The sequence below is a fragment of the Gadus morhua genome, chromosome 1 (assembly GCF_902167405.1).
Source record: "Gadus morhua chromosome 1, gadMor3.0, whole genome shotgun sequence".
NCBI classification, from domain to species: domain Eukaryota; kingdom Metazoa; phylum Chordata; class Actinopteri; order Gadiformes; family Gadidae; genus Gadus; species Gadus morhua.
In genome coordinates, this window is record NC_044048.1 from 20597073 (window position 1) to 20609572 (window position 12500).

Here is a 12500-nt window from a genome sequence, read left to right on the forward strand (position 1 = left end):
TTAAGGAGCAGGTAGGGGTTAGACAGTACAGAGACAGGTCATTAAGGAGCAGGTAGGGGTTAGACAGTGCAGAGACAGGTCATTAAGGAGCAGGTAGGGGTTAGACAGTACAGAGACAGGTCATTAAGGAGCAGGTAGGGGTTAGACAGTACAGAGACAGGTCATTAAGGAGCAGGTAGGGGTTAGACAGTACAGAGACAGGTCATTAAGGAGCAGGTAGGGGTTAGACAGTACAGAGACAGGTCATCAAGGAGCAGGTAGGGGTTAGACAGTACAGAGACAGGTCATCAAGGAGCAGGTAGGGGTTAGACAGTACAGAGACAGGTAATTAAGGAGCAGGTAGTGTTGTCCATGTAGCCGACAATAAAGCAGAATGTGGTGTGGATAAATCTGATAAAATCTGTGTTTTCAGAAAACATTTCAGTGGAGAGGTTCCGCTTGGTGTACCAACGTTCTTTATGATCTACTGGGATGGACTTCACTCCGCCCGTGTGATGTTAGCTTCAGAGAAATGGAGGATTTGGACAAACAGCAACACTTAAGGAGATCTGTTTGATATTTCCACCGTCAGGGGATGTCAGCGCACAGCTGAAATCTCTTCACGGTCCTCTAAATATAGCATCACATGGGTTTAGAGGAAGGCTACATTCAGAGACGCCGTTTAAAATCTTGACGCTCGTTACAGTCAACACCAAGCTCAGCCAGACATCGACGACATCACACATGGACACAAATATATCAGAGGTCAACTTACAGAGAGGGACACAGAGAGACACACAGACAGAGGGACAGAGACACAGACACTGACAGAGAGAGAGAGAGAGAGAGAGAGAGAATGATTCAGACATACATACACAAAGAGAGAAAGACACGGATAGACAGACAGTGACTCAGATGTAAACACAAAGAGAGAGAGGCGGACAGAGACCTAAAGGAATGGCGAGAGCAACTGACGAGATTGAGAGGCTGATGCAGAGACAAAGAGAGAAAGAGAGACAGAGCGAGACAGACGGAGAGAAAAAAGAGACGAGCGGAGAAGAAACAGAGTTGGCCAGGGAGAGGACAGAGACAGAAGGGAGCAGAGCATCAGGGTGACGTACTGCAGGCCATCTTACTTTTGTTTTTCTGTTGAAAAGCGAGGGACACACACACACACACACACAACCCAGCCTCTCCAAAACACTCAGAGCCCATCTGGCCCGCGGCCTTAATCAGCTTATAAGGGTCCGGAGGCCAGCGCGCTCATCCCGGCTGACACACATTAACACTCCCTGTCCCGACGCTGTTCACACACGGAGACACAGGGGGAGCACCGTGGATACATGGGGCTGACCACCACCAGGTAGAAGGCTCTCAGCCAATAGGAGAGGGTCTGAAGGCCACCAGGTAGAAGGCTCTCAGCCAATAAGAGAGGGTCTGAGGGCCACCAGGTAGAAGGCTCTCAGCCAATAGGAGAGGGTCTGAAGACCACCAGGTAGAAGGCTCTCAGCCAATAAGAGAGGGTCTGAAGGCCACCAGGTAGAAGGCTCTCAGCCAATAAGAGAGGGTCTGAAGGCCACCAGGTTGAAGGCTCTCAGCCAATAAGAAAGGGTCTGAAGACCACTAGGTAAAATGCTCTCAGCCAATCAGAGAGGGTCTGAACCGGCCAGGTGGAATGCTCTCAGCCAATCAGAGAGGGTCTGAAGACCACCAGGTAGAAGGCTCTCATTAACGCAGAGACAAGCCAGACAATCAGAGACCTCATTAACATGCCAGCCAATCAGAGACACCCTTAATGCAGAGATTCGCCAGCCAGCCAATCAGAGAAATCATAAACAAAGAGACGCTAGCCAGCTAACCGGAGACCTTATAACAACTGAGATTCACCGGCCAGCCAACCAGAGACCTCATAACAACTGAGATACACCGGCCAGCCAACCAGAGACCTCATAACAACTGAGATACACCGGCCAGCCAACCAGAGACCTCATAACAACTGAGATAGGCTTGCTGGCAGGAAGACCCCATGAACACTGAGACATGCTAAGAAGCCGAACAAAAGACAGGCTAACTGATAAGTCTGGTTAACTAGCTGGAAAACGTCAGAATGTTTACATTTACATTGAGGGCGTTTAGCAGGCGCTTTTATCCAAAGCGACTTACAATTAGTACATTTGTCAGAATAAAGAGAAACAACAATATATCTCTGTTGGTACAGTAAGGATGTTCAATGTTCAGCGGCAATTTACAGTAAGGATGTTTGATGTTCACTAACAATCCCTAGGTTGACCCATTCCCCGTAAACAACAACAAACACCGAGACATCAGAGCCAGCGGAGACACAGGTGGATTGATGCTGATCCAGGCCAGGATGCTGTCCTGGGAAATGGGAAAGCTGTGACTCCATATGGTACTCTGTCTGTCTATGGTCTCAAACACACACACACACACACACACACACACACACACACACACACACACACACACACACACACACACACACACACACACACACACACACACACACACACACACACACACAGCCCAGAGGATGCGCACAGCCACATACTTATACACTTACACACACTCCAGAGCACAGCTGATCTCTCAGTAAACACGGACATATGGTGCGTCTCTGTGGAGAGAGAGAGAGAGAGAGAGAGATCATTACTGACATCCTTTGTCTCCACAGGGAACAACCGCTGAGGCATGTTGTAGGACACACACACACACATACACACATACATACAGACACACACACACACACACACACACACACACACACACACACACACACACATGTACGTCAGTGCTTATATAAGGACACTCTTCCAGGATCAGGGAGGGAACAGGCTTCTCATGACACCGTGAAGTTATGTAAAGATGGGATCATCATCATCATAACAGATACTCATCTGTTTGGCCTCATGCTGGGCCTAGATCTGCTGCTGCTGCACGGAGCTACACCGCGCCGCAGCGCCGCTGGACCGAGTTCAGTCCTCTGCTCTTCAACACAGCGGTTGGATATCATCATCACCCCCCCACTGCTCCCTGCTGCTCTTCCACACACACACACACACACACACACACACACGTCTTTTCGTCGCCATAAAGCAACTCAGTCCTCCCTGCGGCGATGTCGATACACCGAAGCCGACCAAGCGAGGAGTTACGAACATATGTCTCGCATTGTCTCGTCTTCTCAGAACATATCTCCGCCGTCACGGCGGCCATTCAGCCGTCTGAGCGTGTGCAAGACTTCAATGACATCACTGCCATGACGTCAGCGGTCGCCTTGGCATCGCCGCTCCCAGCATCAGATTGGCCCACTTCCTCCCTCTCTTCATCATCCCTGCATCCTCTCCCACCCTCGCTCTCTAAAGAGAGACACAGAGAAGATCTAGAGTACACCCTTCCGCTCTCTCCCCCCATCCTCTCCCTCTGTCTCTCTCTCTCTGTCTCTGTCTCCCTCTCTCTCTCTCTCTCTCTCTCTCTCTCTCTCTGTCTCTCTCTGTCTCTCTCTCTCTCTCTCTCTCTCTCTGCTCCCAGTGGAGCAGCCCAGCCCTGTTCTGTCTCATTAGGTCAGAACCAGAGACGTGCTGCCGGCGAGACTGGCCCGCTCGCCCGCTTATCATCCACTTACCGCAAGATTAAATACAGCCGCACACTCTCACTCTCTCTACCACAAACACACACACACACACACACACTGTACATACAAGGGCACACTAACACACATACATACACGGGCGCACACACACACACACACATACAAGGGCACGCACACGCGCACAAAAACACACACAGGCACACACACACACGCACAAGTGCGCACACAAACACAAAAGTGCTATGCAGAAATTTAAAGTTAACATACCTGGGACTAAAATGAGGTGACAGCAGTAGAATTTCTTGTGTTTCATATCTAAATGTAACCAGATAATTTTTGCCCGACAGCATATCTTAAATTTCCATTTACCAACGTATTATTATAGGACCTACGGTATATATCTTTTGCACATGTGATGTGTAGAAACTCACTGGGAATAGATTTGATTTATTTGACTGCATGAGAGCAATTTTAGTTATCTCTTCACTTTGGCAATGTGAACATGATTATTCCTCATCATGCCAATTAAGCACTTGAATTGAGACGCGTGCTAAGAGCGATGGGGCTCAATCAGACCGCGGGGTGAAAGCCCAGCGTGTGTCCGTAATAGACGTTCAGATGAGATCTGAGCCTCACACAACACATGCTCCTACTGAGCCCATCTCCAAACGCGGTTAAGAAGCCTTGCCACGGGGAAGGCGTTTCCGGTTTCCACAATCTGCCTCCCCTACTCTATCCGCTGTTTATTCATTCATTCATTCTGATTTCACGCTGGAACCAAGCCCGATTACCAATCACTCACCTTAATCATATGAAGATATCGTGAATGCATCAGGCTATGTCTACTAAAACTGTTGAATGTTTTCTTATGACTAACTTAAGGAGAATTTGTAGGCCTATATTCTGTCAAAGAAAAGGAAATGTTTTGCCTGATGAAAAGGGAAACTGCCTGATAATTTTAATGTTATTGTTTCTACTCAAGTTGTACATGGTGAATATTGTTCTTGGGCCATGCTTTTATACGGCAACAGGAAGTACAATAATTTAGTCTCATTTCCTGTTTCCTGTTTACTTATTTGCCCACGTGCAGCTTCCACGTATCGTCAGTCATCTCTAACCAAAACCCCATCTCGCCTGTAAGGAAGATTAGGGCTACATGTGATTATCTTATTGGAGTTCTGACTTTAAAGTCAGAATTCTGACCGCAGAACTCAAAATAAATTCACATGTTTCCCTTTTCCTCTCCCATATTTCATTGGATGCCCGTCAGGTTTGCAACCGATTTTAGGATCGTCTCATTAGTATTTAAGATCACTTCATGGACTAGCCTGAATGTAATCAACCGTTATCTTCAAACTAAATCTCATCTTTTGAGTTCAGCTTCCTCTGAACCAAGTAGTAAAGAAACCGTCTGTTTTAGTGTATGTCTTATTATCTTGAGGTTTTTAAAAATATTAAACACATTTCCTGTTCTGTAAGTTATTCATGTTTTGCGCAAAGATGGTGCATCAATAAAGTTGGAGGGATCCGCACAAGCTGTGACTGGTGCCTTTATTGTGTTCGCAATTCCAGTTTTTTTCCGTCAGTGCCGTTTACACTTTGGGCGTTTTGTCCACAGGAGACGGAAAACAACGAGATCCACTTCTGCACACACAACCATACCGTTTTCAGAAAAAAACAACAAACTTTATTGCTTCTTTAAAATAAATAAAATAGGAGTCAGTCTTCAAACGTGTTCCTGAGAAGTGTTCTGAAAGCTCCTCCTCCTCCTCGTTCTTAGTCACACACACGCCGACGCACACACCTCATGGACCGGGTCATGTGACCTGGTCATGTGATCGCCCATTCTCATCCAGCTCATCCAACCCACTGCCCTGGAATCACACCAAACTGTGTGTGGTGTGTGTGTGTGTGCGCGAGTGTGTTGTGTGATAGGCAGTGATTCATTGCTACTGTGCTCTTTGTTGAGATGAAAATGTGAATGTGTGCGTAAACCAACAAACTCTTGGTTTGCATGCCGACAGAAGTTCACACAACAGTCTTACAGCCGTAAGACCCACGCAACGGCTGTGTGTGTGTGTGTGTGTGTGTGTGTGTGTGTGTCTGCGAGTGTGTGTGTTTGTGTGCGTGTTTTCACAGTATAATGTCTCTCTATGTAAAAATGGCGAGTTGTGTTGTCTTCATGCATCGTTTATAGCTTAGATGTGAATTTCTCTTTTACTTCCATGCACACAAACACACATACACGCACACACACATATACTTCCATGCACACAAACACACACACACACACAGTACCATGACATCAGGGACTACAAAAAGTACAACTACTTCATCATCATCATCACCCGCAACATCATCGTCATCCGTCTATTATTGCTTTTGTACTTCAATACTCGTATACGTCTAGTAAAATGTAAAAAAAAGTGTCCTTTTTGTCCTCACAGAGTAGCCGTCCGGAGGTAAACAAAGAGTGTCCATCCTCGGCCAATGGCCTGCCTCGTTGGCCGTGATGTCACGCACCGCCGCTCTGCCGACCCACGCATACAAAGACAAAAATATAGATGTGTGGATATATATATACATTTAAACCGTGTGTATATATTATATCCCAAGGTCCGGGGCCCTCAAGAGTCTCTCCAGCTTCGTAAATAAATATGATTGGTTTGAACGGAGCAGACGGGTCCGGATTCCGGTCCGGTCCGGTTCTCTGTTCCGGTCCGGTCCAGTTGCTAATCCGGTCCAGTCTCTGGTCTCCGGTCGCTGATCTGGTCCAGTCAGGTGTCTGATCCGGTCCGGTCTCTGATCTGGTCCGGTCTCTGTTCCGGTATCTGATCCGGTCTCCAGTCTCCGTACCGGTCTCTGATCCGGTCCGGTCTCTGTTCCGGTCCAGCCAGTCTCTCATGGATCCAAGTCCATGTCTTTGGTCCTCACCCTTCTCCCTCCCCCCTTTCGCGCCCCCCCCCCCCCGTCTCCCCCCCCGGTCTACACGTTGGAGACGGCGTGCGCCGCGTCCCGGGCCTGGCGGATGCCGTAGAGCCACTTGATGACGCGGGCGTTCCTCTCGATCACCGAGATCCCGTACGGCGCCCGCTCCACGCCCGGCCCCTCCCCGCCGCCGCCGCCGCCGCCGCCCCCCTCGCCCCCGCCCTCGCCCTCGCACTCGGAGCTGGGCGTGCTGACGCTGCGCAGCTTGGACACGGACACGATGTCGGAGTTGGCGCGGCCGAAGCGCTCCACGCCGCCCAGCGCCTCCACCTCGCCGCGGTCCAGCCCGCAGTAGTTGAAGAAGCGCTCCAGGTCGGCCGTGGCGCGCGAGTAGCGGTCGCTCAGGTCCGACTTGGAGCGGTGGAGCGCCGGCGCCGGCGGCTTCCGCGACGAGCTGGCGTTGGAGAGCCGCGTGAAGGCGGGCGACGGCGGCGGGTAAGGCGGGGGCGGGGCCCCCAGGCGGGACGAGGGCGAGGTGGAGGAGGAGGCGGAGGACGTCCGGTGTGGTGGGGGCGGGGGGGGCGGCAGGGTGGGCGGGGCCTGGGGCTGGGCGGTCTGCCGCAGGGGGAGGAGGGGCTTGAGGAGGAGGGCCGGGCGGGGGGGGAAGGTCCGGAGGGCGGCGGGCGGACGCACGTCGACGCGCCGCACCGCCATGGGGTGGGGGTGGGGGTGGGGGTAGGGCGGGGTGGCCACGCGGGGGGCCCGCACGGGGACTGGGGGGGGCTGCTGGCTGTCGTTGTTTCTGTTGTCGAGCGGGGAGGAGGTGGAGGAGGAGGAGAGGGAGGAGGAGGTGTTGAGGGGCTTGGAGGAGGAGGTGGAGGAGGTGGTGTTGAGGGGCTTGGAGGAGGAGGTGGAGGAGGAGGTGTTGAGGGGCTTGGAGGAGGAGGTGGAGGAGGTGGTGTTGAGGGGCTTGGAGGAGGAGGTGGAGGAGGAGGTGGTGTTGATGGCCTTGAGGTTGTTGAGCAGCAGGAGGTGGGGCTCCGCTGACAGGCTGCTGCCGATGCTCTTGGTGCCCGACGAGGGGGAGGAGCCTGACGGGGAGGGGGAGGAGCCCGACGGGGAGGGCGAGGAGGAGGAGGAGGCGGAGGAGGACGAGGAGCAGGAGGGGAGGGAGGAGCGGCAGGTGGGGACGGCGGTGACGGGGGCGTGGCCGACGTCGCTGACGTTGTTGATGAGGTTGTTGAGGATCTCCAGGTTGAGGGCGGGGCCTCTCCTCCCGCCCGTCCCGCCCACATTCCCTCCTCCTCCTCCTCCTCCCACTCCCGTCTCCGCCGTGATTGGTCGGCGTGGGAGCTTGCGGGCCGGGGGCGTGGCTATCTGGCCGCGCATGGCGGGCGTGAGCAGGGGCTTGCGGATGATGGGGGTCTTGGGGGAGTCGCCGGCGGTGTTGTTGAGGGCGGAGCCGCAGTGGGGGGGCTTGACGGGCGCCTGCCGCGTCAGCACCACCTGCTGGCTCTTGACGTACTTGGCCTTGTCCGCCTCCAGCCGCTCCACGGCGCTCAGGCGCCGCGAGCCGGGCTCCGCCAGCGGGCGCCGGAAGTAGGCGGGGCCTTTGTTGAGGAGGCGGAAGGGCATGGAGGACACGCCCCCCGACGACGGGAACAGGGTCTCCACCGGCATTGTGCAGGGGCTGCAGAGGGGGGGAGACAGAGAGACAGAGGCCGTGAGACACGGGGACACTTCCTGTGACGTGGTCCTACCTACTTTAGTAGTCTTATTTAAGTATTAGTATTATATTAAGGGGGCCCACACAAAGCCCAGACTCAAGCCAACAGCCAACTGCCTTCATCCAACTAGTCCGTTGCCTGTCGTCCGACCCGTTCGGCAGAAAAGTTGCATTGAAACACACCGCGAAGACTACTGCCAACTACACAGTAGCGTGGACGTTCTGCTCTTGAGCGAGATGCAATAAGTCTCCTTAACATCAGGTGGCGCTAGTCTCGTGGCGCTAGTCCGCCCCTCCCACACACCGCGCTGAAAACCAATAAGAGTATCCAATGGCTCCAATCCACAGGCCGCCAACTCTCTCAGAGTTTGCGAGTTGAATCGGACCAAACACTGTCCGCGCGGTTCCAAAAGCTTCCAACACAGATGAACACACTGAACAGATTCGTTTCCGAACTCATCCGAGTCTCCCCAAACATTTCAGATGGCCAACGGTTGGGCCAGAGTGTTCCACGTTTTAACATTATTCGATTGCTGTCGTAATCGTGACTCCTTGGATGTTTATCTTTGTGTTTCACTTTTCTCACTGTGATGGAATGTTTCCTTTGCCAACAAAGCTCTTTGGATTTAACTGAGACAGAAGACAGAGAGAGAGAGACAGAGAGAGAGAGAGAGAGAGAGAGAGAGAGAGAGGGAGAGAGAGACAGAGACAGAGAGAGAGAGACGAGGAGAGAGAGTGAGAGGGACGGAGAGAGAGAGAGGGAGACAGAGACAGAGAGACGAGGAGAGAGAGTGAGAGGGACGGAGAGAGAGAGAGGGAGACAGAGACAGAGAGACGAGGAGAGAGAGTGAGAGGGACGGAGAGAGAGAGAGAGAGAGAGACAGAGACAGAGAGACGAGGAGAGAGAGTGAGAGGGACGGAGAGAGAGAGAGAGAGAGAGAGAGAGAGAGAGAGAGAGAGAGAGAGAGAGAGAGAGAGAGAGAGAGAGAGAGAGAGAGAGAGAGAGAGAGAGAGAGAGAGAGAGAGAGAATGAGAGATGAGGAGAGAGAGAATGAGAGACCGAAAGAGAGGGGGAGAAAGGGGGAGTATGGGTGTGAACAGTGAGTCTTCTGGTCAGGAGGCGTGTGAAAGAAGATCGCTCAGTTGTTTCCTTTGTGCTCCACAACAAAAAAAACACCCCATAATACTCCTGAAGGGAGAGGGGGGAGGCAGGGGAGAGGGGGGAGAGCAGGACAGAGGGGGAGAGAAGGAGAGATGGGAGAATAGAGGACCAGATAAAGACTGAAACTATGTGGAGCATTAGGCCACTAACTAACTAACCAACTAACTCACCCACTCACTCACATACTGTTTTATCCAAAGCGACTTACACATGTATAAGACTTACACTTACACATTTGTCAGAAGAACGAGAAACAACAATATATGGCTGTCGGTACAGTAAGGATGTCCATAGAACCAAGTGCCAAGCACTAACAATCACTAGGTTAACCTATCCCCCGTATACAACAAAGATAGCTAGGATAAGGTGCTACACAATGCTACAAGTACTATTTTTAAGTGCCAGGACGTACAACAGGCCTATACAACTAGCGGCCCGTGGGCCAAATGCGGCCCCTCTTAATTTTTTTCTGGCCCGCAAGAGGTTGCAAGCAAAAAATAAATAAAATAAAGGAGAAACATAGTTGCATGCAAATCAGGTTTCTGTTTAGCCGGTGATACTAGCCAGTATCAGTACCAAACAATCAGTAACTGGCATCACTTATTCTGACAATGTTTAGCTCAACCGATACGTGTGAGTCTAGCTTTTCTCATATGAATGCCATCAGAACAAGGGCACGTTGCTCCATGACCTATGAGAAGCTGCATGAGTGTCTCAGGATGAGCCAAACTAGGCAAACGAGGCAGTGCAATCTTTCTCACTGACTCACTGGCTCAAAATGTCTCATATGTACAGTAGTTCTGTTTGGTGATGATTCAAACAACATTGTTGAATTCTAAATACGTGTCCAAAATATGTGAGAACAAAATCTTTTATAATGGTACGATTAAAAGTGAAGAAGGAAGGAATGCTTCTGACAAGTTTATTCCATGTAGTAGTACTATATATATTAAGTTAACACTACTTTAAGTACGATTTATTTGTAGCGATTCATTCACGTAGTTTTACTCTGTGTGGCCCATGAACCCCCAGTGGTTTTCCTTTTCGGCCCACTTGTTAAGGAGGTTGAATAGCCCTGACGTACAACATACAATAAGAACAATAACTCACCCACTCACTCACTCACCCAGCAACTCACCCATTCACTCACCAATAGCCAACCAGACATCATCCTACAACCAATAAGACAGCATCCAGCCAACCAACCAGACACCATCCTACCAGCCAATTAGACACATCCAATCAATCAACCAGACACCATCCAACCAACCCATCAGAGACCATCCAACCAACCAACCAACCAGAGACCATCCAACCAACCAATCAGACACCATCCAACCAACCAACCAGACACCATCCAACCAACCAACCAGACACCATCCTACCAACCAATCAAACAGCATTTCAGACAACTGGGCATCCAACAAGGAAACAAACTCAGAACATACATGCATTTAGTTTCATCCGTCTGTCACAATACAGTGTGTGCGTGTGCATGTACATGTGTGTGGGTACATTCCCTGCCCTAGCGGGTATCAAACCCCGGACCCTGGTACCATTAGTGCCCTGCTCAACTACCGGACACCAGACAGGTCACGTGACCCGTACATTGTACTGTATGGTGTTGTATTGTATTATAGCACTTAACTGTGTAGCAACTGCAATAGCTGCTATCAATTGGTTAGCCTAGCAATTGTTGTACTTGCACTTGGTTCTATGAACATCCTTTCTGTACCGACAGCGATATATTGTTGCACCTCTTATGACAAATGTACTTATTGTAAGTCGCTTTGGATAAAAGCGTCTGCTAAATGCCCTAAATGTAAACGTGAATGTAAGACCCCCAGACCCAGAGAACCCCAGACTCATAGACCCTCAGACCCCGTCCCCAGACGTCCCTCCTGTGAAAGGGGCCGACGCTCAGTGAGGCATCGCTGGGTAAAGACAAGACATGTGACCCAGCGCTAGTGGAGCAGCTAGTGGATTAGCACCCTCGCTACGGCTCAAAAAAACCCACTCTTTAATACCCTCCCCCCTCCTCCCCCTCTCCTCCCCCTCTCACCGGTCAGGTCCTCTTTGTTGTTGTTGTCCTTTTAACTTCTCTGCTCCCTCTTTTCTCCTCGCTCGCCCGACTCTGTCTCTCTCTCTCTCTCTCTCTCCGGTGGACCGGGGAGGGGGGGGGGGGGGGGGGGGGGGGGGGTCGCCCGGGGTCAGGTTCCCCCTCGGAGGGGAGAGGGGCCCCCAAGACCCTGCCTCGTCCCGGCGGGAGGGGCCCCTGGATGTAGCGGGCGGGTGCCGGGGTGACAGAGTCCTTCCTCCCCTGAACCCCACCTCCTCCTCCCCCTCCTCCTCCTCCGTGCCTCGGATATAATCCCTCCGACAACGCGCTCCTCGCAGCGGAGCGGAGAGCAGGAGCAGCAGGAGGAGGAGGAGGAGGAGGAGGAGGAGGAGGAGGAGGAGGAGGAGGAGGAGGAGGAGGAGGAGGAGGTGCTGTGGTCCTGGCGGAGAGGAGGCGCAGACACCGGCGTAGGGTCCAGGTCCGGATAGAGGAGTCCCAGAAAGTAGACAACTAGTAGACAACAAGGACCTCTCTCTCTGGAACTCGGTCTCTCTCTATCGGTCTCTCTCTCTCTCTCTCTCTCTCTCTGTCTCTCTGTCCCTCTCTCTCTCTCTCTGTGTCTGTGTGTCCCGGTGTCTGGCTGTGCAGGCAGAAACACACACACACACACACAAACACACACACTCGTTCAGACACACGGATTGCACGCTGCACGGGTTTCGGGCGAGAGACTCTGTTCTACAGCGGAGCGAGCGAGGCGGGCTTTAATAGACTTTCCCGGCTCCTCCCACCTGGGCCCCTTTCGGCCACGCCCCCTCGGCCGAGCCCGCCAATCACACGCCGGCTCGGGAGGCCTCGGCAGGGCAAGCGGGGAGGAGCCCACATGTGGGAGCAGTGCTCTCATTGGCCGGTGCCGGCGAGAGCCCGACCAATCGCGTCCCCTCCCCCCCCGCAGACAACAAAACAGTGAGTGGGGATTTTCATTCAAATTTAATTCTTTGAAAGGGAGAAAGGGAGAGAGGGAGGAGGGGGGGAG

General features: G+C 52.2%; 1 protein-coding gene across 5 annotated transcripts in view; it reads right to left on the reverse strand.

Annotated features, from left to right (window-relative positions):
* Positions 1–5121: 5121 nt before the first annotated feature.
* wu:fa11c10 (protein FAM110A) overlaps positions 5122–12500 on the reverse strand; it is a 21119-nt gene continuing 13740 nt past the window's right edge. For 4 of the 5 annotated variants that reach the window (XM_030366596.1, XM_030366574.1, XM_030366583.1 and 1 more), the window contains one exon: positions 5122–8207. In XM_030366596.1, the coding sequence (XP_030222456.1) occupies positions 6575–8197 (1623 nt within the window). In that variant the 5' untranslated portion in view covers positions 8198–8207 and the 3' untranslated portion in view covers positions 5122–6574. Of the gene's footprint in view, positions 8208–11467; positions 11559–12500 lie in introns of those variants that run through there. The other variant, XM_030366588.1, reaches the window with a different exon arrangement.